This window comes from Gouania willdenowi, chromosome 18, assembly GCF_900634775.1.
Source record: "Gouania willdenowi chromosome 18, fGouWil2.1, whole genome shotgun sequence".
NCBI lineage: Eukaryota > Metazoa > Chordata > Actinopteri > Blenniiformes > Gobiesocidae > Gouania > Gouania willdenowi.
In genome coordinates, this window is record NC_041061.1 from 4726882 (window position 1) to 4752132 (window position 25251).

The window sequence follows — 25251 nt, forward strand, 5'->3', positions numbered from 1 at the left end:
GATGTTTTCTTTTATTGCTCTGTGTGTTTTTGGAGTTATTTTGTGTAATTTTGTTGTAGTTTCCTTTATTTCTGTTTTCATTTTGTGTGTTTTTGAGGTTATTTTGTATGCCATTGAATTATGTTTTGTATTTTTGTTGTAATTTTGTGTTTTTTGGAGATTTTTGTGTACTTTTTAAATGTGAGAGGTAAAAAGTCAATGAGTCTAAGCTGGAACACCCGGAGGTTGAGGGTGACGCGTTGAGCCGTCTGCACATACACTGGGGTTCAATCTAAACAGAGAACGAGAGAGAGAGAGATAGTGAGGTATGGATGGAGCAGAGTGAGGAAGAGGAGGCAGAGCTAGAGCTGAAGGCGAGGAGGACGGAAGGCGGTCGGGATGCTGAGGAGGCAGCAGAATGAAGGTGGGTGATGATCTCATTGGTTCCAAATGGGTTTAGGTGTCTGTGCTGTTCACTGACTTTCAAACTGTCTAAACGGGCCTCCATGTCAGTAGGTGGCAGTATGTACTTCTTAAACTGTGACAGGGTGATGTGTTTCAGCCCCATTGGATCCTTTATCACTTGGGTTTTGGTTTTCTTCAGTTGGTTTTGTTTTCTTGGACATCTGGTTTAGCTCGTGTCAACGTATGTATGGGCGTTAAGGATTTTGACTTTGTTCTCGAAATTTCAACTTTATTCTTGGCATTTCATCTTTATTATCAAAATTTCAACTTTAATCTCAACATTTCAACTTTAGTCTCGACATTTCGACTTCATTCACATTTCATCTTTATTCTTGACACTTCAACTTTATTCCTGACATTGTTATTTTAATCTCAAAATTTTAATTTTGAAATTTCAACTTTATTCCTGACATTTTTATTTTAATCTCAAAATTTTAATTTAAATTTTGAAATTTCAACTTAAATCTCGGCATTTCAACTTTAATCTCAACCTTTTATTTCAACTTTAATCTCGACATTTCAACTTTAATCTCGACATTTTATTTCAACTTTAATCTCTCGACTTTATTCTCAAAATTTCAACTTTATTCTTGACATTTTGACTTTATTCACAAAATTTCAACTTTAATCTCGACATTTTGACTTTAATCTCGAAATTTCAACTTTAATCTCAACATTTTATTTCAACTTTAATCTTGATTTGCCCAAACTCATTCTTCATTTTGTCTACCAACTCACCAAATTTCAGTTCAATCTGTTCAGAACCTTTTGAGATACAGTGCTAACAAACATCCACATTAACAGACGGACGGATGGACACACTTTAAAGAAGCGTAAACACAACCTGTTGGTGTCCCCTGTGAGACGACTCTGATTATAAATATCTGCTGTTTGTGTTTGAAGCAGTAGATTAGAGTAGCAGTAGATAGGGAGTGTTTACCCACAGATGGCCTCTCCATGGTGGGATTGTGTTGGTCGTACGTCGGCCCTCCCGACTCCAGCTGGCAGCTCTGAGGCACCATGGCTTCATGGCCAAAGCATGACTTCATCACTTCTGTTTGTTTACCAGAGAGAGCGTCACATTCAAGGACTAACTATGTTAATCCTGCATCAGATGATCCTAATAATAATATACACAATATGCTCATATTGGGTATTATAATCCTATACCCAATCTATGCGTTGATATCAACATATACACCAATGTAAATAGTGAAAGTACACAGAAAAAGAAGTACTTTAAATGCCACAATAAACGATATAGTTATGTACAGATTACATAGAATGAATTAATGAATAAATACACATTGCTACAAAAAATAAATTAAAGAATAAATTAGAATAGCTATAAACAAATAAATACATGAAAAATAAAAGTAAATAATTAGGGGGCTACAGTGTAAATTAATAAGTAAATAAATAAACAAAGAAGTGAAAAATCAAATATGATTTCCAAATTTTAGTGACAAAAGGAGAATACATTTTTTCTAGCTGTATACAATAGTAATATATAATTAGAGTAAGATGTAATCCAAATAATAATAATAATAATAATAAAGTATATGCATCCTCACTAATTGAAACAAAGGCAGATAAAAAAAAGTTATCAAAATTAATTACAAATTAATAAATAATGGCAGCAAAAAAAAAAAAAAAAATCTGAGATAAACCATTGAAAACAAAATGATAATAAAAACAGATTCAAATTCATCCAAAGAAAATGTGGTTTTAATACAAAAACTAAAAAAGAAATTAGATTGAATTGACATGAATTCCGTTAATTTTGGTGTGTAGTTTGCATGTTCTCATCATCGTGTCCGCCCAATGATGGACTGGTCCATTCCTTAAACAGGAATAGGCCAGTAAGAAGAATGAATGAATAAACTTTATTATGCCCTCAGCTTTAATCACTGCATTGTTAGTAACCATAAAACAATTACGGTCTTTACTTTAAAACTGGTTTTTCTTCCTGTTTCACAGTCTGAGGTCTCAACAATATCCAGAAAAGTTTCAATGACTGAAGACTTCAGAAGACTCTCTGGATCTGTTTAGGTCTGTGCTGATGGGAAGACGGCATCTTGGTGGTAATATCCAAACCAGATCTTCACTTTGATTATATGTCCTGATAACGACTAGATTGGGTTGTTTCGTGAGAGTTATGACGGTTCCTTGGAAACAAAAACACCACAAGGCTACGGGAAACACCATGTTTGGAAAGATGTCGTCGGGATCTTGTTTTCAGCCGCGCTTTCAGGTTTTCCTGGGACTTATTCTTCTGGTTTCCTACTGGGCGCCACCGGAGGTCAATGGCCAGAACGAGACGGAGCCGATCGTGTTGGAGGGAAAGTGTTTGGTGGTGTGCGATTCCACGCCGTCCGCAGAGCCGGCGACTAGCGCTCTGGGAATGTCAGTGAGGTCGGGGACCGGTCGGGTGGCCTTTTCGGCCATTCGTAACACCAACCTGGAACCCTCGGAAATGAGCAACCGCACCATGACCATCTACTTTGACCAGGTGAGATGCAGAGAGATCTGCATCATGGCTACGGATGCTCCAGATTTCCCATTCGTGATTGTACGATCACTGTTGAACAGATCTTTTGGAAGTCTGATAAAACCTGATGATGTAAGTTACCAGCAGGTAGTTTGTTGGGGTCACGGTCCAGAAAAGGTGGGGAACCACTGCACTACAGTGACGTGCCGTGACCACTAGGGTTGGGTAGGCACTTTGCAAATCGAGACCAACAATGACAATTTCATATGTTTCTGCTGTCAAGTGTTAATTCAATTCAAATCAATTTTATTTGTATAAAGCAATTTCCAACAAAGTCATCTCAATGCGCTTATCAAAATATAAAATTCATAATAAGAAAGAAAAAAACCCAATAAGATCCACATGAACAAGCATTTAGCCATCTAACAAAATCAACATCATAAACACCATTAAAGAAACATAAACAATTATTTAATATAGCCTCCATACTCTCCAACAACATATATCTCATGACACGACAGCACATCTGTTATTTGTGTTGGAAACACAGAAACACAGAGAAAATGACAACTTAGAACAGCCTCAGTGAGGAGCATCCACAAAGTCAATCCTTCCTTTTGTTCCTTTCACTGTGAAAAGTATGAAACATGTTCTGACCTTACCTTTGCTGAAGGTCTGGTAACTCAGGTGTTGGTCTCCATCTTTTAAAAGCTGTCGTTTTTCCTCAAAACAAAGTTTCTCTATCATCTCTAGCGCTGTCATCCTGACTGTAGCGTTATCCCGCCCACTAGCTAGAGAACGTAGCAGCAGCGGTCACGTGATATCAATTCACTAATGTGCTGTGAACTTAGGTATAGCATTTAGCATAGCGCAGTTACGTGCAAAGGCAACTCTCTACGCTGCCTTTACGCGTAAATGGATGTCATATTGGGGACCTGACTGCGCATGCGCAAACACGTAAAATCACGCAATGGGGAACGGAGGCAGACGAGCGACGTGCCTCTCGGAGGGGGCGTGGCCTCCCTCTGCCTTACAGCGGAGCGAAAAAAAGACTGTGCAGCTGTTCCAGGAAATAGCGCTATTTAGTAATTTGGGCTATGAAACGCACAAAATGCGGACACTTTCAAACTTATAGGTACTGTAGGCTATTGGAAATGGAAAAATAAATAATTTATAATTAAAAAAAATAAATAAATAAAAAATTATAATTAAATAATCAAAATATCAATTCACCCTTGGGTAGGCACTGCCTACCTTGTCTACCCTGACGGCACGTCACTGCGTCACTAAACACTGTTTTTCCACTTATTTCCAAAATGTGATTCTTTAAAACGTGTTATCACTCGTTCATTCCATTATGCTCTATAGTAATAGTTTCCAATAAGAAAAATATTGTAGTCGGGCAAAGGGGGTACTTGGATTCAGAAATAAGAAAATGGGGTGACTTGAGCCAAAAAATAACCACTGATCTATTTGATCTCCTCTTCATCTTCTTCTTCTCAGGTTTTGGTGAACATTGGAAGCCACTTTGACCCAGCAAGAAGCATCTTTGTAGCACCTAGAAAAGGGGTTTACAGCTTCAGCTTCCACGTGGTAAAGGTCTACAACCGGCAGACGATACAAGTAAGAAAGACATTAACACTCCTATATAACTAACACATTTTACCCCTGGGGTCAATCTGACCCCAATATCATGTATCAACTCAAAAGAATTACCTATGCACCTGCAGGTGTGGGGATTTAAGGTCACACCTGGGTCACATACACAGACAGACAAGTTTTTCACAGCTAAAACCGCTTGGGGTCAAATTGACCCCAGAGGAACACCAATCAGCCCATTGAAAAAATATCATGATAATTTCATGCTTAATCAATTGTACCCATCAAATTAGGGAAAGTCATGAAATATTTAGCAATAAAAAAACCTTGGGGTCAAATTGACCCCAAGGATAATAAGGGGGTCAAATTGACCGCAAACATAATAGGAGGTCTTGTGATATTTCTTCACCGACTCACGCTCCTTCTTCCTCAGGTGAGTTTGGTTCTCAACGGGTGGCCCGTGATTTCAGCCTTTGCAGGAGACCAGGACGTGACCAGGGAAGCAGCCACTAACTCTGGGCTGGTTCTGATGGAGCGAGGGGACAAAGCGTACCTGAAACTGGAGAGAGGGAACCTGATGGGAGGCTGGAAGTACTCCACGTTCTCAGGGTTTCTGGTCTTCCCTTTGTAGGAAGTATAAGATTAGAGAGGATCATGAGTATTTAAGGTGGTGGAGTGGAGATAAAAGATTAAATCCACAGATGTATCAGATAAAGATGACATTATAGTCTGCATTAATGATCTTGATTGTTATTTCCATTTTGTGTTCATTTTTATGTCTTCCTGTCCATTCCCTGATGTAAACACTACACTATTTAAGACTTACTTTGATCTCCTGCCAGTCTTCTTCAGAGTTGTCTGCTGATCGCTTTGATGTACCCATGACGTCCGCGTAGTAAATCCAGCAAGTTCTTTTTGAATAATGTTTTAAGGTTACATTTATTCAGGGAACTTTTACTTTGATCTCCTGACATGTTTTGACTGTCAACTGCCAGTCTTCTTCAGAGATGTCTGCTGATTGGTTTGATGTGCCCTTGACTTCCGCGTAATTATTCCAGCAAGTTCAGTTGGTCTTCTTTTTAAATAATATGTTAAGGTTTAATTTATTCAGACATTTTTCTTTCAGCAAACATGTCAGGAGATCAAAGTAAATTTCTGAATAAATCAAACCTTAACATATGATTCAAAAATACGAATTTTATTTTTTTTAGGAAATTAACTTTGATTTTGTCGTGGATTCCCCAGGTGGAGATGTGAACGATGAAAAAGATGTAGTGTGGAAAAAAGGGATCGTAGATGAAACTGGCTTGCATAATAATACAAAGTTTATTAACACAAGCAGAATCAAAAGAACAGGGCTGAGGCAGAAGCCCTGTGAGAGCAGCCGGGGTCAGATTTACTCTGAAGAATCCCAGCCAAAAAAGGCCTATATGACTTGAGACCAACGGGAGGAGTCTAAGGCTTTAGCCTTAGAACAAAGAAAGAAAGCCACAAACTTTCACACCTCAACAAATGGAGGAAGTACCATCCTGGGAACAAGAAACTTTCAGGGTTCACAAATTATTAAAATATCCAACAGTCGAGTTACAGAGATAACTGGCGGGGGTCACAAACCCCTATGTATAAAGCCATCTGTTGACATCTTATACTCAGCTTGAAGTGAAGAGGTATATTGCATAGTATGAATAACACTTGTAGGAGGATAAGGGTAGTTGACAATGGGTTATATTAGGGCTGGGCGATATGGCCTTTTATAAATACCGCGATATTTTTAGGCCATGTCACGATACACGATATATATCTCGATATTTTGCATTACCCTTGAATTAACACTTTGATGCACAAAATCACACCAGTATGATGATTCTATATGTCTACATTAAAACATTCTTGATCATACTGCATTAATATATGCCAATTTTAAACTTTCATGCAAAAAAGGGGATATCACAACTAAGACAAAGTTGACATAACTGTATTTATTAAACAGTGAGTGGCTCAAACATAAAATTGTCAACAGAAAGTGCACGTTCTGTGCAAAATTGTCACAGAGACATTTCAAAACAAGACATTAGTGCAGGATGCAACTCACATGGCATTTCAAAACACAAAATTAAAGTGCACTTTTTGTACATAATGCCACTACAATATTTTAAAACAAATAGTGCCCTTTTGTGCATGTTGTCATTAAGATGACATTTAAAAAAAAAAAAAAAAAAAGTCCGCGGGTTTAACGGTATGGTCATTTTCAACACCGCACAGACTACAAGCTGCGATATATCGAGTATATTCGATATATCGCCCAGCGCTAGGTTATATGAATGAGAACATTCTGTTGGTTCTTGAATTATTTGAAGAGTGGCATTGAACAAACTATATTTGCAATCTAGATTTCTGCAAGAACCATTCCAATAATCCTTCTTTTGTGACTTTTCAAACAAATACATATTCTTTGATCTCATTTTGAGGGGGAAACAAACAGCTGGTATTCTTCCAACATCCTGAGCGACCTTTGGGGGTGATAAAATCCCCTGGGCTCTGCAGGGGGTCGGAGCCCAGAGTTTGAAAACTTAGCAAGTAAACATTGACTGATTGCTTATTTTTGATCGTAATGTAACAAAGAGGTGAGAACAGGAACGAACCTGTTCTTTGATCCTACTGTTCCTTTGCTTGGCCAGGAAGGGGAAAGGATCCCCCCTTGGTCCACATTTGCACTTCACAGAGGGAGGGAGACCTTCTGACCCCAATGCTGAGGCTAGTACAGTTTCTCAGTCAAAGTTCAATTTAGATGATTTAATTTCCTACACATGTGAAACAGTCAATACACCCCAATCTCCTGACATTTTTCGACCGTCAACTGTCGACAACAATAATTCCAGCAAGCTCAATTTGCCTTTTATTTAAACAATATGTTAAGGTCTCATTTTTTCAAACAATTTTTTTTCAGGAAACATGCCAGGAGATCAAAGTAAAATTCCACAACAAATGAAAGCTTAACATTTTTTTTTTTTTTTTTAAAGACTAAATTAACTTGTTGGAATTATTATGATGTCTCCTGTCCTTGCTTGATGTTCAGACGCTGCATGAAAACCAACCCAGCACATGTCAGTATTAATAAATACCGAAAACAGTTGTGTTCCTGTTGTCAGATTCCTTAACGCTTAGTATTCTTACTGTATTTTGATTCAACAGTAATTCATCTAAATAGGTGGATTCTGAAGATTTTACAAAGGTTTTGAACAGTTTTATGCTAACTGGCACAATAAGTCACGAATATAATGTTGTAACTGTGATTTTTCACTTATTTTTGCTAAGCTAATGAGCAGATTGATGTAATTGCATCGGGGAAATGTAACTCCGCCAGCTGAAAAAGCTAATTAGCCAGCTAAGCTAGCAACAAAAACAAATGTCAATATATTTATTTCTCCAGTAACAACAGAGCCTTACTTAAGGATTCATATTTGTAATTTATTTGTAAAAAAAAAAAAAAGTGTCCCTCTGAAGAAAGCTGAAGTTAGGTACCGGTACTATTTGTAACGTAGCATTGTTCATCACACATCATCACTTAGCTTAGCTTCTCTAATTAGCGGGCTAATTTATAAATTACCAACAAAAATCTGTGTTATTTGGTATTATTTGGTATCCATCTATTTATCTAGCTCTAGTGCAGTTTAAGTTTCAGTTTAGTTTTTCAAATTACTGTCCTTAGTTTACAGCTGATTTGAGGCATATGCGCCAATAAACTTCACACGTTCTCCAGTTGTTGTGAAACTGCAGCACATCCCGGCTGTTATCAACGTCATCAGAAACTTACAGATGCTTATTACATTCACTGAAGTCTAGGTTTTTCTGAATTGATGAGATAAATAAATAAGTAAATTTAAAAAAAAAATTGCCCTGTTTTTCTGTTTTTATCAGAAATATTTTTTTTAATTTCTCCGAATTATTGAGATAGGTTTTTATAAGAAATACTTTTTCCGAATTTCCTACAAAAACAGTAAAACAGGTCCAATTTTGTTATTTACCGTACTTATTTTTATCTCATCAACTCAGAAATGCTGAAAAATATTTTCTAGAAGAACTGAAAAACATGGTCATTTTTTAGTTTAATATTTTTATCTCATCAATTCAGAAATGTTTCTTTAGTGAATTAAACAAACTTCTGTAGAAAGCTACTGCATGCCACAGCAATTTGACCTAAACCTACCACACTAACACTCATATAATACTACCCCATACTTATGTTGGTTTCCCATTAAAACATTGAAAATAAAGGTGAACTGGGAGCTGAGCTTGAATAAACTTTGATGACACCATCATATTGGTGTGCATTTGTCACTCGTGCTGACTCAGTGGAACGTGTGCCATCTCTGGTTGGTAGATCCGGTGACAGATGGACCAACTGGCTGAAATCAAAGCAAACCAGTGCCAGGAAGCATGCAGTGTTTACTGTGGACCATCTTTAACATCCCAAAGCAACACAGAGCCCCCATGTTAGCGCTTACCACACGCACGGGTTACAAAACAATGACCAAGAAAAAGTCTGGCAAACAAAACCACAATGTATCAAACACAAGGAAGTCAAACAAAGTCTATCAATCAGTTATTTTATCACAGAAGAATACAATACGACCGATTACTGTCTGTCTAATAGGTTCCAAATATACTTTGTTTGAACGGAAACGTCTAAACTAGAACAAACGCATCCATTACAGCAGAGGTTCTCAACCTTTTCAGCCCATGACCCCCAAAATAAAGGTCCCAGAGACCAGGGACCCCCCACTGTAGCTGAAGGTGGTTGAACACAGACATGAACACTGAACATCGTCATGTGGAGACAGGACCATCTATAAGGGGAAATAAAGGGAAGAGATTTTTGGGGTCCATCCATAAAGTCAGTAAAATGATGGTCCATTGTTCTATGAATCTGTGATAACCACATTTATTTATTTATATGAATAATATCCACTGTTTTCCAGAACGTTTATTATTATTTGGGCCATAGTATATACTCATCTTAAAGCTGATATCCGGAGTTTCTGATAAATCTGTTTATGTATGATTTTTTTTAAATGCGAATAAATACCTAACTAGTCTTTTACTATGGTCTACTGCCGGTGGTCATTTATATACATTAGTGTGTATAAGTCCCTCCTTCGTCCGATAGACCCCTATACAAATAGAAACGAGCGCCGAGTGCGCCCAGCCAATAGGCTTCGACTTCCTGTTTTAGAGACTGTCAATCAAAGTGAATGCGGAACTGTGCACGGAAACAAGGCCGTGCGTCACAACAGCAAACAGGTAAATGCAAGAAAAATGGTTGCACATTAGAGTGACCATAAATTGACAGAAAAAGTAGTAAAAAAATAAATATTAAAAAAATGGTTCAAGACAATATTGGCTTAAAAGTGGCAGAAATGGGGGAGGTGGGGTTTGGGGTAATGTCATTTAAAAAGTAGAAACAATTAGTTTAAACTGGCAAATAATGTCCATCACAAATCTTGAATGTTGTTGCATTGGCAAAAAATATAAACAAAAAATGCAGCGAAAAGTGGTCGAAAGTGAGAATAATTTGTGAATATATGCAACATTAAATGGAAAAGTAGTGGAAAGGGTTTATAAGATTCCAAAATGTCTTGAAAGTGAAAAATACGACAGAACAGGCATTCAAATGTGATGGAGAAGTCTCAGAAATGGGAGTAGTTTAGCAAAAATGCATTAAAAGGAGGAAAAATGTGACAAGAAAAAGTGATGAAAATATGTTAAAATATCGAAAGTTTGGGGAAATTGCAGAAACATGGTACAATAAGTGTCTCGCAACCATAAATGGGGTCCTGACCCCAAGGTTGAGAACAGATTAATATGCAGGTAATTAACTGGAAAGATTTTTAAAAAATGTGTGTTTTCGGAACTATTTTATGTTTTTTTTTTTTTTTTTTTGGTAATTTTGTGTATTTCTTGAATGATTTTGTGTGTTTTCAGCATCATTCATTACGTTTTTATTGGGGCCGCACAAATTCAGACAGATGGCCATATACGTATAATAATATTTTACATGTCCCAAGTTATACCACAAATAGTATCTAAGTTGTCATTTTACATTTACCAAAATAAACCATGATTAGTTTCTAAATGTAGCATGTGAATAGAAATAAAATAAAGGAGTTTTTAAAGGTGTGACAGGAGGAGGTGGAGAAGTTTGTAAATAGATTATAAAAAAATAATAATAATAATAATAAATTTAAAAAAACAATGAACACGCCCACCGATGACGTCACTGTAAATACCCCCTCCGTCACGTGTTGAGCTTTGGAAAACTTTTAGTAATAATGAATAAAATAAAGTAAAATAAAACAGGCGTGTAAAACACTAAAGTATTCAGCTCTAATTTGTGTGTTAATGTTTTATTTTGACTTTAACATGATAAAACTGCTACAGACTCCCTCTGTGACGCCTTTTCCGCCTTTAGTTTCGCTTTCGACTGAGTGTTTTTTAGCAGAAAAAGTCGACCCAGGTTGTTTTCCGGACTCACGGAGGTCTCTATCGACATTATAAACCCTGTCTGTGCCACTTTTACTCTCTGGGAAAGTCTTTTTTGCTGTTTACGGAAGATAACGTCGAGCTGAAGTCAACCCGCACCGTCAAACAGTGAGAAAACAACAACATTTAGCAGCTAACGTTTGTACCGCCGTGTTTTTCTTCTTTTTTTAATCTGTTAATAGCAGTAGAAACAGTTATATACACTGTGGGTGTTAAACATTAGCTTTACTGAAGTGTAAAAGTTAAGAAAGGACCCACAAAAAGTACAGTTTATAGTTATTATTTGTGTGTTGTGGTTATCCGCGTTATTCGTGGAGGCGCTACTGCAGCAAAATAAGTGCTACTCCTATGTAATAAATTAAGTCAGTGGTTCCCAACCTGTTACGAGTGTAACGATAATGACAAGATGCACCAGCTCAGATATTGTTTTGTACTGTATTTTTTTTTTTTAACTCGATTTATATTTGAGAAACTAAAAAGTATAATATCTATGTATACTGTTTAATTTTTTAAACTTTGTTTTGAGTATTTTTTGTTCTCGTGTCATGTATTTTTAGAATCATGTTCTGTTCTGTGTCATTTTGTTCTTGTTTTGTGTATTTATTCTTTGTTTTGTGTAGTTTTGTATTCTTTTCATGTATTTCTTTGTTTTGTGTATTTTTTTTTCTGTTTTTTTTTTTTTGTTTTGCGTATTTTTGTTCTTGTTTTGTGTATTTATTCTTTGTTTTGTGTAGTTTTGTATTCTTTTCATGTATTTCTTTGTTTTGTGTATTTTTTTTTCTGTTTTTTTTTTTTGTTTTGCGTATTTTTGTTCTTGTTTTGTGTATTTATTCTTTGTTTTGTGTATTTATTCTTTGTTTTGTGTAGTTTTGTATTCTTTTCATGTATTTCTTTGTTTTGTGTATTTTTTTTTCTGTTTTTGTTTTGTTTTGCGTATTTTTGTTCTTGGTTTGTGTATTTTTGGAATCCTGTTCTGCTCTGTGTCATTTTGTGTATTTTCTAGTTGTCTAATATAATGTGTTACATTGTGTGTGTGTTTCCAGCAGCATGGTCCAGTGTTGAGGGCCCGTCTAAGAGGAGAGCAGCATGGCTCACAGCAATGGGAGCGTGGGCGGCGGCTCCGCTCTGGAAGAGGTGGAGGATGAGTTTGCGTGTGCGGGGATGCTGCGAGGCTCCGTCATGGCCCTTCACTCCAGTGTGGAGCGCATCTTTAAAGTGGCGTTTACGATTGGAGACGACAACCCAACGCAAGAGAACAACGGGCAGATCTGGCTGAAGATGCGTGGGCCGATCGGCAACGTGAAAGCAGCTAAAGTAAGAGTTGGATTATTGTTGCTTTTCTGTGTGTTATTGCGTTTCTGTGCTATGTTGCTTTTTTGTATGCTATTGATGCGTTTGTGTGTTATTGTTGCGTTTCTGTGCATTATTGCTGAATTTCTGTGCGATTTTGCGTTTTTGTATGCTATTGTCGCGTTTCTGTATTGTTGCGTTTCTGTGCAATATTGTTGCGTTTCTGTGTTGTTGTTGTTGTGTTTCTGTGCTATATTGTTGTTTGCGCATTATTGCTGCGTTTCTGTGTGTTATTGTCACGTTTCTGTGCGTTATTGTTGCGTTTTTGTGTGTTGTTGCTTTTCTGTATTTTTGTTGCGTTTCTGTGTGTTATTGTTGCGTTTCTGTGTGTTATTGTTGCGTTTTTGTGTGTTTTGGTGCATTTCTGTGTGTTATCGTTGCTTTTCTGTGTGTTATTGTTGCTTTTCTGTGTGTTATTGTTGCGTTTTTGTGTGTTATTGTTGCATTTCTGTGCGTTTTTGTTGCGTTTCTGCATGTTATTGCTGTGTTTCTGTGCCTTATTGTTGCGTTTCTGTGTGGTATGGTTATGTTTTTGTGCATTATTGCTGCATTTCTGTGTGTTATTGTTGCGTTTCTGTGTGTTATTGTTGCATTTCTGTGAGTTATTGTTGCATTTCTGTGTGTTATGGTTGTGTTTTTGTGCATTATTGCTGCATTTTTGTGCGATGTTGCGTTTTTGTATGCTATTGTTGCGTTTCTGTGCAATATTGTTGTGTTTCTGTGTTGTTGTTGTTGTGTTCCTGTGCTATATTGTTGTTTCTGTGTTATTGTTGCATTTCTGTGTGTTATTGTAGCATTTTTGTGCGTTATTGTTGCGTTTCTGCGTGTTATTGTTGTGTTTCTGTGTGTAGTAGTTGTGTTTCTGTGTGTTATTGTTGTGTTTCTGTGTGTAGTTGTTGTGTTTCTGTGTGTAATCATGTTTCTGTGGGTTATTGTTGTGTTTCTGTGTGCCATTGTTGTGTTTCTGTGTGCCATTGTTGCGTTTCTGTGTGTCATTGTTGTGTTTTTGTGCGTAGTTGTTGTGTTTCTGTGTGTAGTTGTTGTTTTTCTGTGTGTTGTTGTGTTTCTGTGTGTTATTGTTATGTTTCTGTGTAGTTCTTGTCTTTCTGTGTGTAGTTGTGTTTCTGTGTGTTATTGATGTGTTTCTTTGTGTAGTTGTTGCATTTGTGTGTTATTGTTGTGTTTCTGTGTGTTATTATTGTGTTTCTGTGTGTAGTTGTTCGTCAAAGGGGTCGTGAACCAGGAAGAGCAACAGGAGGTGTCCTTTCCCAGCATCCTTCTCTGCGTCTTCTGCGGAGCCCGAGGGCTGTTCATGGACAGCCTGATCAGAAACACGTCAGCACACATCGTCGTAAGTTATTTCAATAATCTGTGAGACTGGTATGGAAACAATCACACTCCCCCTCCCCTGCCTGTTTCCAACATAACTTACTGTGGTACATACTGCAGCTTTAAAGCTTATAGCCACCTACACCTTCTCTTTTCCTGCAATTAATCTTTTCTTTTCTTTTATTTTTTGTTTTGATTTGTTCAAATTTTATTGCAATTACTCTTTTATACGAGCATGGACATTCAAGGACAATCAGTTTGGAAGAACTGTGGACAAATGGCAACTGACTTTGTATGTCTTTGTTTCCAGTAATATTTACACTGGAAAAGATAATAAAATACAAATCAATAGCATTACAGGCACATACATTCTGAATTGTTTTTCTCACATTTTTTTATGTGAAAGAATAAAGGACAACCCTATATAATATGCATGTATGTATCGTACGGTAAATTACAAAAACGTACAACATAAAAGAACAAGTATAAATTATTCGTAGAGATTGACTGAGATCTCAGTATTACATCTTTGCATCTTCTTGCTAGAAACAATAAAGAAGGAACTACATGAACTAATCTGTCAAAATAAAAGCACACCTGAAAATAAGACGGGTGAGATTTTGGCCTTTGTTTGGTTTTCTGTTGGTATTTAATTACCTCTCACCTTCTATTGTTTTTTGTTGCTAAACAAGGAGAGACAAATATGTTGCTAAGTTAGTTTGCTAATCGGCTATTTAGCTTTGCTAAGAGAAGGAAAACGTCACACAGATATATGAACGGTGATCACACATTGTGTATTTCTGTAAATTCTTTGATGTTTAAGATATAGATAGATGCATTGCTGTCTTAAAAAGATTGCACTTCTTGTAGTGTTGACCTTTGACAGCATGTGCAGACAAAAAAAGAGCTAAAAAATGGTAAAAACCATTAGTATTAGGGATGTAGTGATTCACTCAACTCCCAATACGATTCGATTCACGATACTGGGTTCGCGATACGATTCTCTCACGATTTATTTTACAAAATGGGAATGTAGACAAATATTCCTTTATTTTTGGGGGGCAAAAAAACTATAAAATACTGTACTATTTTCCTTTTCTATTGAATTGTCAAAAGAATCCCTTGATAAACTATTCAAAACAATGCAATTTAACTAAAAATAAATCTTGAATGAAATAAATAAAGGAATAATACAAATGAAGAAGAAGCATATTAATTTAAATTCTGGTTCTATAGTAAACAATGCAAAACTGCATAATAGTTCCTTTTCTTTTTAAAAGTGCAACTGAAAATATATTTTGTGACTTAACAATTGGACTTTAAAAAAAAAACAGTCTGCATTGTATTTACGTCAGATATTTGTTTGGACCAGCAGAGGGCGGTGGTAACCCAGTGGTCGGTTAGCATGCATATATTATTGCAGTGAGGAAGAGATGCTATGCGCTAGCAGACAGCTAATAGAAAAACGTGACTTTTACAGATATTCACGTAATATTACAGATATTCTTTCGGTGCTAAAGGGGTAAGGAATAATTTATGAACATGTTTAAGAAGTAGTAGCAGATTCCGCCCGCCGCCTACACTTTTAGACGAGAAGGATATATATAGCGCCTCTGCTGTTTAAAAAAAAAAGTACCACGATTCAATTTTCAGAGCATCGATGTGAACTGTGATACCTATGAATCGATTTTTAACTACCTTACGATTAATCGTTACATCCCTAATTAGTATATTAGCATAATTGATAATGTTGACCAAAAAAATTTGCATTGACGCGTAGATTAATGTTGCCATTTAATGATAAAATCAGGCCATTGTGAAGAACAATTGCACAACAGAAGAAGAACCACCCTAAAGTCTCAAAAGTTTGGGACCATTTCACTGAAAACTTATACTAGTATTTTTAAAAGAACAACAAATGAATTCGTATATATTTTGTCTAGTCACTGTTTTTATAGCACTTAAAATATTTGTATATTATGTTCATTATATTAAGAATTGTATTTTTTCGAATGAATTTGGAAAAACTGTAATAATGCTCCCCCTGCAAACTCTGCGTATGTCTTTTAGCCATAAAAAAAAATCCTGACGAAGATCACTAGATAATATTTCTGTTTTCCAATCTAGATCGGCTCTCCAGGCTTCCTGCTCATATCTGGTCTGGAGAAGCCGGTGGTCCGGGCCTACTCCCTTATCTCAAACTTGATCGAGAGATACGAGGAGTGCAAAGGTCAGGAGACCGGGACTAGAAGCTCAGATAAAACCTTGTACTCACGCCGGGCCTTCAAAGCTCTGGTGGAGAAATGGGAAGATCGACATATTCTGGATCTTCTCGTCCTGCCGGTGTCGGTAAAGGAAATCCTCCTAGATTCGGTCCATGAATCTGGACTTGGAAATGAAAGAAACACAGATTCTTCATGGAATTTGGAGGGTAATGATCCATCTGGAATGGCCGTTCAATTGGTTGATGGAACGGATGCTGGTTTGGAAAAGGACTCTGTCCAGAACAAACCTGCCAGAGGTCCTTTTTCTCCGACCGGAACCCAACGATGGGCAGAAGGGGAACAAAGTCTTGATGTTGGGTTAGATGAGGATACCCAGTTACCAAAGGGAAACAAAGAAATTGGTCTTCTTTTGAAGTTCTTCACCACCATGGGATACACGGAGGATGTGGTGAAACGAGTTCTAGCTCGAACTGAGCTTAAAGAGGCCTCACAGATCCTGGACTTGGTTCAACAGGAGCAGGATCGCAGTGAGCAAGAACAGAGCCTCACCGCTATCGAAGGGAGGGAGGTCAACCGACCGTGTGAGACGGAGCACAGAGAAGACAAAGGACAGATCCACCTAGGAGAAGCAGTAGGAAACAGAAGGTCTAGAGTTGGTGTTGATGGAACTCAGTTAAAACAGGATGAAGATTTTGTTCTGGGCGTGATGAAGAAAGCCGCGGCCAGCTGCGGTTACTCCGAGCAGAACGTCGCTAAGGTCTACAACATGTTGCCTGACCGATCCACTCATCGGTTGCTGCTTGAACTGCAACAAAGGGAAGGAGGCAAGGAAGGACCTGAAGTTACGGAAGATATGGTGCAAGGCAAACATAGACCTCTGCCGTCAAGACGAGAACCTGAGACTTTTACACCCGAAGTAAAGACTGAGGTAAAACAGAAAGTAGAGTTAAAGATTCCCAGATCTAAAGAAGGTCTCAGTACCTGGAGCCCCGAACCTCAAGAAGTCTCTTCTTCTAAACAAAAGCAAACCCAACCTCCAAAGACAAAAATCACTCCACCTGAAGCTGGTCACGTCAACTTATTCCCTTATTTCCTGAACAAGCCACAAACTCACACCACCCACTGGTTTGATCTTCCCACACCAGCACAACCAAAACAACCACTTCAAGCCCACCAACGTGCACCTTTCTCCCCCAAAGACCCTCCCCTCAGAGTGAAGGACAGACAGGGGGCGCTGCCTTCGTCGGTGACCGGAGAGCAGCGTTTCCTGGAAGGTTTACAGACGCCATTTCATCTAAATCTCACAGACAAACGTGGAGATCCAGAGCTGAGGATGGTCATCATAGACGCGAGCAACGTGGCCATGAGGTGAGGACGACCTACTGTGACAGTTTGAATCTGTTCAATAGATACACAATAATATAATAATCAATCAGACATTTTAATAAATGTTTTTGAATTGACTAATCACTGAGGCTTTACCTCCTTATTTATTTGTTTTTTTAAATTCCTTCTTTCCTTCCTTCCATCCTTTCTTTCTTCCTTCCGTCCTCCTTTCCTTTCTTCCCTCCTTTCTTCCTTTTCCTCCTTTATTTACTTTCTTTCCCATTTCCTTCCTGTCTTCCGACCTCCTTTTTTCAGCGTCTTTCCCTCCATCCTTCCTTCCTTCTTTTTTTTCCTTCTTTCCCTCCTTCCTTTCTTCCTAACTTCTTTTTTATTTATTTTCTTCCCCATTTACTTCCTTTCTCCCTTCTTCTTCCTCCTTTATTTATTTTCTTCCCCATTTACTTCCGTTCTTCCTTTTCCTCCTTTATTTATTTTCTTCCCCATTTACTTCCTTTCTTCCTTTTACTCCTCCTTTATTTATTTTCTTCCCCAAATACTTTCTTTCTTCCTTCCTTCCCTCCTTTCTTTTCCTTCTTTCCCTCCTTCCTACCTTTTTTCTTCCTTCCTTCCCTCCTTTCTTTTTCCTTCCTTACTTTCTTCCTTTTTCTCCTTTATTTACTTTCTTCCCCAATTACTTTCTTTCTTCCTACTTTTGTTCTTCCTTCTTTCTCTCCTTCCTACTTTCCTTCCCTCCTTTCTTTTTCCTTCCTTCCTTTCTTCCTTTACCTCCTTTTTATTCATTTTCTTCCCCATTTACTTCCTTTCTACCTTTTCCTCCTTTATTTACTTTCTTCCCCATTTACTTCCTTTCATCCTTCCTTCCCTCTTTTCTTTTTCTTCTTTCCCTCCTTCCTTTTTTCCTTTCCTCTTTTCTCTTAACTTCTTTCTTTCTTCTTTACTTCTTTCCCTCCTTCCTTTCTTCCTACCTCCTTTCTTTTTCCTTCGTTCCCTCCTCTTCGATTATAAGACAAACCTGAGTAAACAGTGTGTTGACATGTCCATCAGAGGTAGAGCTAGTTCCATGTTTTTCCTCCACAGTCACGGTCTTGGCCACTTCTTCTCGTGTCGAGGCATAGCTCTAGCTGTCCAACACTTCTGGGATCGAGGCCACCGTAACATCCAGGCGCTGCTGCCGCGCTGGAGGCAGAAGAACGACCCCAGGAATAAAGGTAGACTTTGTCTTTTTGGATGTTCTTTATTTTGAAATGGTGTTTCAATCTGTCCACGATATTGGCTCCTCCTCCTCTGTGATTGACTGATGTCGGTGCTCATTTCCATCCATCAGAGCCGCACTTTCTGGGCGAGCTGCACGACCTGGGCCTGCTTTCATACACGCCGTCCAGAGAGGTGCAAGGCAAGCGGATCTCCTCCTACGATGACCGGTAACTGGGAATGGATTGTTAAGTGGCGCATGCTAAAATAAACAGCAACAAACCATGTTTAAAAATGTACACGAATCTTTTATGTTGCTTTTGACAGATTTACAGCAATATTTGGGAAATTTGTGATGTTTTCTTTTCTCGTAAAACCTTTAACATTTAGATTTAACATTTAGCATTTAGATTTAAATGTAACATTTAGATTTAAATGTAACATTTAGATTTAAATGTAACATTTAGCATTTAGATTTAAATGTAACATTTAGCATTTAGATTTAAATGTAACATTTAGCATTTAGATTTAAATGTAACATTTAGCATTTAGATTTAAATGTAACATTTAGCATTTAGATTTAAATGTAACATTTAGCATTTAGATTTAAATGTAACATTTAGATTTACTATTTTACATATAGGTTTAAATTTTATATTTACTATTTAACATTTAGATTTTATATTCAACTTTCAGATTTTGTTTTAATATTTAACATTTAGATTTAACATTTTTATTTTACATTACATTATATTCACAGTATATTTTTACAAGAAAAGTAAAATATCGCTGTAAATCTGGTCAAAAGCAACAAAAATTTCATCTTTACAGCAATATTTGTAAAAATTGTGATATTTACTTTTGTCATAAAACATTTACCATTTAAGATTTAACATTTAGATTTAAATGTAACATTTAGATTTAAATGTAACATTTAGATTTAAATGTAACATTTAGATTTACTTTTAATGTTTAACTTTTTGATTTAGATCTAATAATACTTAACATTTAGATTTCATATTCAACATTTGGATTTAGATTTAATATTTAAAATTTAGATTTTAAATTGAGACACTACATTAACATTATATTTTACGAGAAAAGTAAAATTTAAAACTGTCACAAATCTTGCTTTAAATCTGGTCAAAAGTAACAAAAAATAAAATTCACATACTTTTTTAAACGTGGTTTGTTGCTAAATGTTGCAAAAAGTCACTGTTTATTTTAGCATGCGCAACTGATGTCTGTTTTCTGTGGATACCGAGACATTTCTGGGCCAAAAAACCGACAATGGATATTATTCTTTTATTTTGAAGTTCGTTTAATTACACAGTATTGTGGTCTCTTCAGATCTAAGATACGGTGTCAATACTATTTACTTCACCAGACATTGAATGTGTATACTTTTTTAATTTATACATTCTGTTTGCCCCTTTATATGTAAGTTATTTAAAGTTTTTATTGTTAGGTTATTATAATGAGTAAAGTTGCTGCTGTTTCACATGCACGTTTTCCACATTTTTTTGTAGCATGTACGCCCCCTACTGGTGGAATAGATCAGTCTGCGTTACCTGTGCAACAGTATGTGCTTCAATCATTTTTGCACAAAAAAAAAATAACACCATATTGGATTTTACTTGTAATTTCAAAAATGCATTAAAATTCAGAAAGAAAATACAGTATGATTCATTTTCTTTTTACACTTTTAAAACATTTTTCAACATTTAAAATAAATAAATAAAATGTAATAATTTGTTGTTACCTGGTTGTACAAAAAAGACCAGTTTAAAGAAATACAAAGAGCAAGTGAAAATGTTTGTTTTTTTACAAAATTATTTATTACTCATTAATTATCTACTTTTTAATGTCATTTATAAAGTAGGAACAAGTAGTTTAAATTGGCAAATAATGGGCATGATAAATCGTGAATGTGGTTAAATTGGCAAAAATAAGCAAAAAATGTGTTAAAAAAAGTTAAGTCACAATAATGGGTCAACATATGTGACATTAGGTGGGGAAAGTGGTGGAAAGGGTTTAAAAGTGCCATAAAGGCATTGAAATGTGATGTAGAAGTGGCAGAAATGGGAGTAATGTTGCAAAAATGAATTAAAAGGAGCAAAAATATGGCAAGAAAAAGTGATGAAAATAGGTTAAAATATAGGAAGTTTGGTGTAGTCGCAGAAAATTGTGTAAATATAAGCAAGAATGGGCTCAAAAATATTCTTAGTATCTTGAAGGCATCTGGCGACCCCCTCCCAGTGTCTCGCGACCCCAAATGGATCCTGACCCCAAGGTTGAGAACCACCCCTTTTAAAAAATAAAAAAAAAACTTCAGAAAAACATTATTTTGCCTGAAAGAAATTAAAGTCACTGAATATATTGCTTTGATTTCTGTAAAATAAAATAAATATCATGAGTAACTGATGGAAATAACCTTTAGTTTGACATTAATAATGTGTTCCTCCTGTTTTCCTGAGGTGACGTTGTTTATTAAAGTTTCTTTTTCTTTTTTCTTTTTTTTTTGCACAGGTTCCTGCTGCAGCTGGCTGACAACACGGACGGTGTGATCGTAACCAACGACAACCTCAGAGACCTGGTGGAGGAATCCGCTGCGTGGAGGGAGATCATCAAGAAGAGGTGAGAAGGCTTAGGTCGTAGAAAGTAGATCCTGTGTTAGTCATTTGGACTGATCCATTATGTTCTCCTGTGGGGGGGGGGGGGGTTCAGACTCCTCCAGTACACGTTTGTTGGAGACCACTTCATGGTTCCTGATGATCCTCTGGGTCGAGGAGGGCCTCACCTGGAGGACTTTCTGCGCTCAGGGAAAAGGTAAAGAAAAGGGTTCAGTGCTTTTATTTTGAAGGAGTTTGATTTATGTAGTGCCATCTATTCATACATCTTAAACATTTTTGCTATTTATGTTTTCTAAAGAGAAAATATTCAATAATAAAAATAACTGATGTTCCTTATTACACTGTTTTAATGACAGGAACTGATATCATTTAATGCCAGAGTTTTTTTTTTTATTATTGCATTTTATACATTTGTTTTTTAAGATTTACTTATTGTTTTAAAAAAAGTGAAAGTTCCAGCAGTTTAATTTACCTTTTTTCTAGAAAACCAAATAAAGTATTATTGCCTTTTTTCACTCATTTGTATGTTTGTTCAGGTGTCTACACTAAGTTGAGTTTGACATCCCTGATATAACTACTGATACCCAGTACAGTATACTTTTAATGATTAATACATGTATTATTAATTTAATTATTAAATAATTGATTTCCTTTTAATGTTGTTGGAGTTTTTTTTTTAAATTTAGATATTCCATTATTTTTTTAAACTTCTGGTAAAAAAAAAAACCAAAAAGATAAGCTATAAATGTTCTCACTATAAACCTATAAAATGTCATTCTCCAGCTACTTATGTCAGTGTTTCTCTCATGGGGGTACGCAGTGTCACTGCAGGGGGTACTTGAGAGAGAGATAGTGGGAAATTAACAAATGAAAGCATTAAAAATATGGGGTTTCATAATGTTTATTTTTAATTAAAAATGATAATCATAATAACGGTAATGGAAATGATCTTGACTAGAACATGAACTGAAAACACAAGGGTCAGTATTGGTCCCACACCAGCAGGTAGATGACCAGAAATGATAAAAACTATACAAATAAATCTATTTATCTATATATTTAGGCACTAAATACTATTGTTTTTTCAAAGTAATTTGAGCAAAATGTTGTCGTCGGACACAGGAGGCAGAGACACAAATCCCGCAGGGAACGCAGGGGTCGTGTCCCCCCCTTTAATGAATTTGTCCCCCCAAAGAACCCCATTGTAAACACAAATTAGAAAAACTAATAGTATACTAAAGTTGTTTTTTTAACTTTAAAATACAAGTCACGCTGCTGAAAAACACATTGTTTGACAATTTTAGCATTTGATATATTATATCCCCTAATTAAAATCAACAGTTTTTACATTAATTTTAAAGTCGGATGTTTTTATTCTGGATATGTAGTTTAAAGGACTGTGGACTGATAGCTACACATTCACGCCAAAACATTTTTCATTTCCTAAAGTTTTCTAAGGTTTATTTTTCCCAAACTCGTCTGTTTTCCAGAGTTTTAGCCTCTGAAAAGTGACTTTCTGAGCAATTCTAAAAACAGGCTGTTTTGGGGCCTACTTTTGCATATTCACAAGTAGGCGTGTCTGTAGACGCTGACTCCACACAACAGCTGATCTCTAGCCATTTGCTTTTGCTATCCACACACTCTTGTTATTGTTTTCAGCCCAAAAAACTACACATTACAGTAAAACACATGGATATTTAAGCGGCTATTGTGATTATGTGTCAGACAAACAATGTTTCAGGATGTGTGTGGCAGCAGCAGCTGAGTCAGCTGCTTCAAACACTCACCGGAGCTGCTACGTCGCTTTCTCGTCATCCTCTTCACTACTTATTACAGGAATAGTCCATTTAAGGTGATAGTCCACTGTTCAGGCCAACCACTGCATTGCATTGGGTCACAAACCTGTCATCTCAAAGATGAAACTAGGTGATATAACAGCTACTACAAATGGAACTGCTCCCGAGGTGGCTGCCCACTACTCCTCAGGGAGCGGTTAAATGCGGAGAACACATTTTGTGTATGTAGCTTTACATATATGACAATAAAGTATAATGTATATTCTATATTAAACCGTAGTGTTTGTTTTAGCTGTGAGCTAGTTTGAGAGGGAGGAGCTAACATTCTTATATAAGGGAGGAGGAGCCAGGGTTGTCAGGAGGAGGAGTTTCCTCTACCTGACGTCAAGTAGCGAGAAAAATCCAACTGGCCTGTTTGGAGCCTTTTTACAAAATGTAGGAGGAAGGAAACACAACTTTTTCTACTGTGAACGTCTGAATGAGGCTAAAGGGATGTACAGTATATCATTGTAGCAAAACCATTATAAAGTCATTTTTTCAAAATACTGCCCCTTTTAACGGGGCGACCGTGGCTCAGGTGGTAGTGGGTCGTCTTCTGATCGAGAGGTTGGGGATTCGATCCCAGTACCTGACTATGTGTCGAAGTGTCCTTGGGCAAGACACTGAACCCTAAGTTGCTCCCAGTGGTCGACTAGCGCCTTGCATGGCAGTGATTGGGTGAATGAGCTGATATGTAAAGCGCTTTGAGACTGCTTCAGTGTGGTGATAAAGCTCTATATAAAATCAAGTCCATTTACCATTTTAAAAAATAGTCAACTCTTCCCCACCCCTTCCATTGTCCTACCCTGACTCCCTCTTTCCTGTTCCTTTCCCCCTCACCTAGATGTAACACTGCCCTCTCTTTTTATATCCTCCCTATAATAATGTGTTTTTTACCTTTCCTTTGGTGATGGTCACACTTACACAATAAAATAAATGTATTTATTTAATTGCAATAATAATTATGACTATGACTATACATTACTACGATAACTATGATACATGTAATAATATAAACTGCAACATTATTTAATGTGTTTGTTGGAATTGAAAACGTTCTCTATCCTTTTCTTTCTGAATGTGTGTTTCTTTGTTCTCCGTAGGTTTCCTGATCTTGGAAGTCACCCGTTTGCTGCCCAATCCCAGCACTCCCGCCCAGCGCTGCTGAACTTTTACGAACAAACACTAGATGTTGATCCAGACCCAGGGGCCGAGCGCAGGAAGAATGGGGCGGAGTCAGGACAGCGTAGAGGTCCCAACCTGCCGACCCGTAGCGCTGAACAGACGGCGGCCCTCAGAGAGAGCCTGATCCAGGTGTTTCCTGATCAGGATAACATAGTGACGCTAGTGCTCCAGTGTCACGTGACAGAGACGGACATCAACGTCCTGTCTGATCTCATCCTGGAGCAGCAGCTGGAGTCGGACTGAAATCTGTCGGATTCTTCTGGATTTTACTGGTTTTTTTTTAAGACAAATATCCCATTTTATTATTGTTTTTTATTCTCTTAAATAGGACCAAAAATATAACAAATGGACTAAATGTCTGTAACCGTAAATACATGTAATGTAAAAATGAAAATGATCAAAGGTCTTATAGGTAAGAGTTATATATGTCTTAATCAGGTGTTCTCATCTTTGGGTTCAGAACCCATTTGGGGTTGTGAGACACTGGGAGGGGGTCGCCAGATGCCATTTTAACCTATTTTCATCACTTTTTCTTGCCATATTTTTGCTCTTTTTAATTCATTTTTGCTACATTACTCCCATTTCTGACACTCCCATTTTTTTTTCCAATTTTCAAGATATTTTCCACACTTTCCACCACTTTTTCCACTTGCCACATATGTTGACTTTTAACCACCTTATTTTTGCTAATTTAACCTCATTCACCATTTGTAATGCCCATTATTTGCTAGTTTAAACTAATTGTTCCAATATTACCACTTTGAACCTTTTTTCCTTTTTTTTTGTCTAATTTGCCACTCTAATTTACAACATTTAATCAATTTCTATGATTTTTTAAAAATCTATCATCAACTTTTCCACTATTTTTGGTCACTTTTAACTCATTTTTATTTCTGTTTAAAACAAGGATTTCCATCTTTAAGATCACTATATATATTGTGGCATATGGACTAAAAGCAAGTTTTTCCACCTCACGGTAGGCTAAGCAAGGAGGGATATACCACTGAAGACGTGCACACCACACAATTGCAGAGTTGAATGGTTTATTGTTCCAGATTGCGATGGAGACATAGGCACTTACT

The 25251-nt window shown here is 36.8% G+C and overlaps 2 protein-coding genes across 3 annotated transcripts; both read left to right on the forward strand.

Moving 5' to 3' along the window:
• Positions 1-294: 294 nt before the first annotated feature.
• LOC114480538 (cerebellin-1) lies at positions 295-7623 on the forward strand. The gene is made up of 5 exons (XM_028474772.1): positions 295-403; positions 2425-2956; positions 4439-4558; positions 4968-6256; positions 6847-7623. Exons 2-4 carry the CDS (start codon positions 2603-2605, stop codon positions 5163-5165), a joined length of 672 nt encoding a protein of 223 aa, XP_028330573.1. The 5' UTR covers positions 295-403; positions 2425-2602; the 3' UTR covers positions 5166-6256; positions 6847-7623.
• A 3210-nt stretch (positions 7624-10833) lies between these two features.
• Positions 10834-24969, forward strand: khnyn (KH and NYN domain containing). 2 transcript variants are annotated; one of them, XM_028474736.1, is made up of 9 exons: positions 10834-11182; positions 12121-12388; positions 13641-13775; positions 15881-17346; positions 18403-18533; positions 18650-18746; positions 21046-21153; positions 21244-21345; positions 24088-24969. In XM_028474736.1, the coding sequence occupies exons 2-9, from the start codon at positions 12161-12163 to the stop codon at positions 24410-24412; spliced, it is 2592 nt and encodes an 863-aa protein (XP_028330537.1). In that variant the 5' UTR covers positions 10834-11182; positions 12121-12160; the 3' UTR covers positions 24413-24969. The 2 variants fall into 2 exon arrangements, with proteins under 2 accessions (XP_028330537.1, XP_028330536.1); XM_028474735.1 differs by having other exon boundaries at positions 10835-11182; positions 12118-12388.
• The last annotated feature ends 282 nt before the right edge of the window (positions 24970-25251 follow it).

Excerpts from the sequence above, each read along its gene's own strand:
- khnyn (XM_028474736.1), top strand. The coding sequence starts at position 12,161 with ATGGCTCACAGCAATGGGAGCGTGGGCGGCGGCTCCGCTCTGGAAGAG. Across the intron at positions 17,347-18,402 it reads GCGAGCAACGTGGCCATGAG|TCACGGTCTTGGCCACTTCT; the intron begins GTGAGGACGACC and ends TTTCCTCCACAG. Across the intron at positions 21,154-21,243 it reads AGGGAGATCATCAAGAAGAG|ACTCCTCCAGTACACGTTTG; the intron begins GTGAGAAGGCTT and ends GGGGGGGTTCAG.
- LOC114480538 (XM_028474772.1), top strand. The coding sequence starts at position 2,603 with ATGACGGTTCCTTGGAAACAAAAACACCACAAGGCTACGGGAAACACC. Across the intron at positions 2,957-4,438 it reads TGACCATCTACTTTGACCAG|GTTTTGGTGAACATTGGAAG; the intron begins GTGAGATGCAGA and ends TCTTCTTCTCAG. Across the intron at positions 4,559-4,967 it reads ACAACCGGCAGACGATACAA|GTGAGTTTGGTTCTCAACGG; the intron begins GTAAGAAAGACA and ends CTTCTTCCTCAG.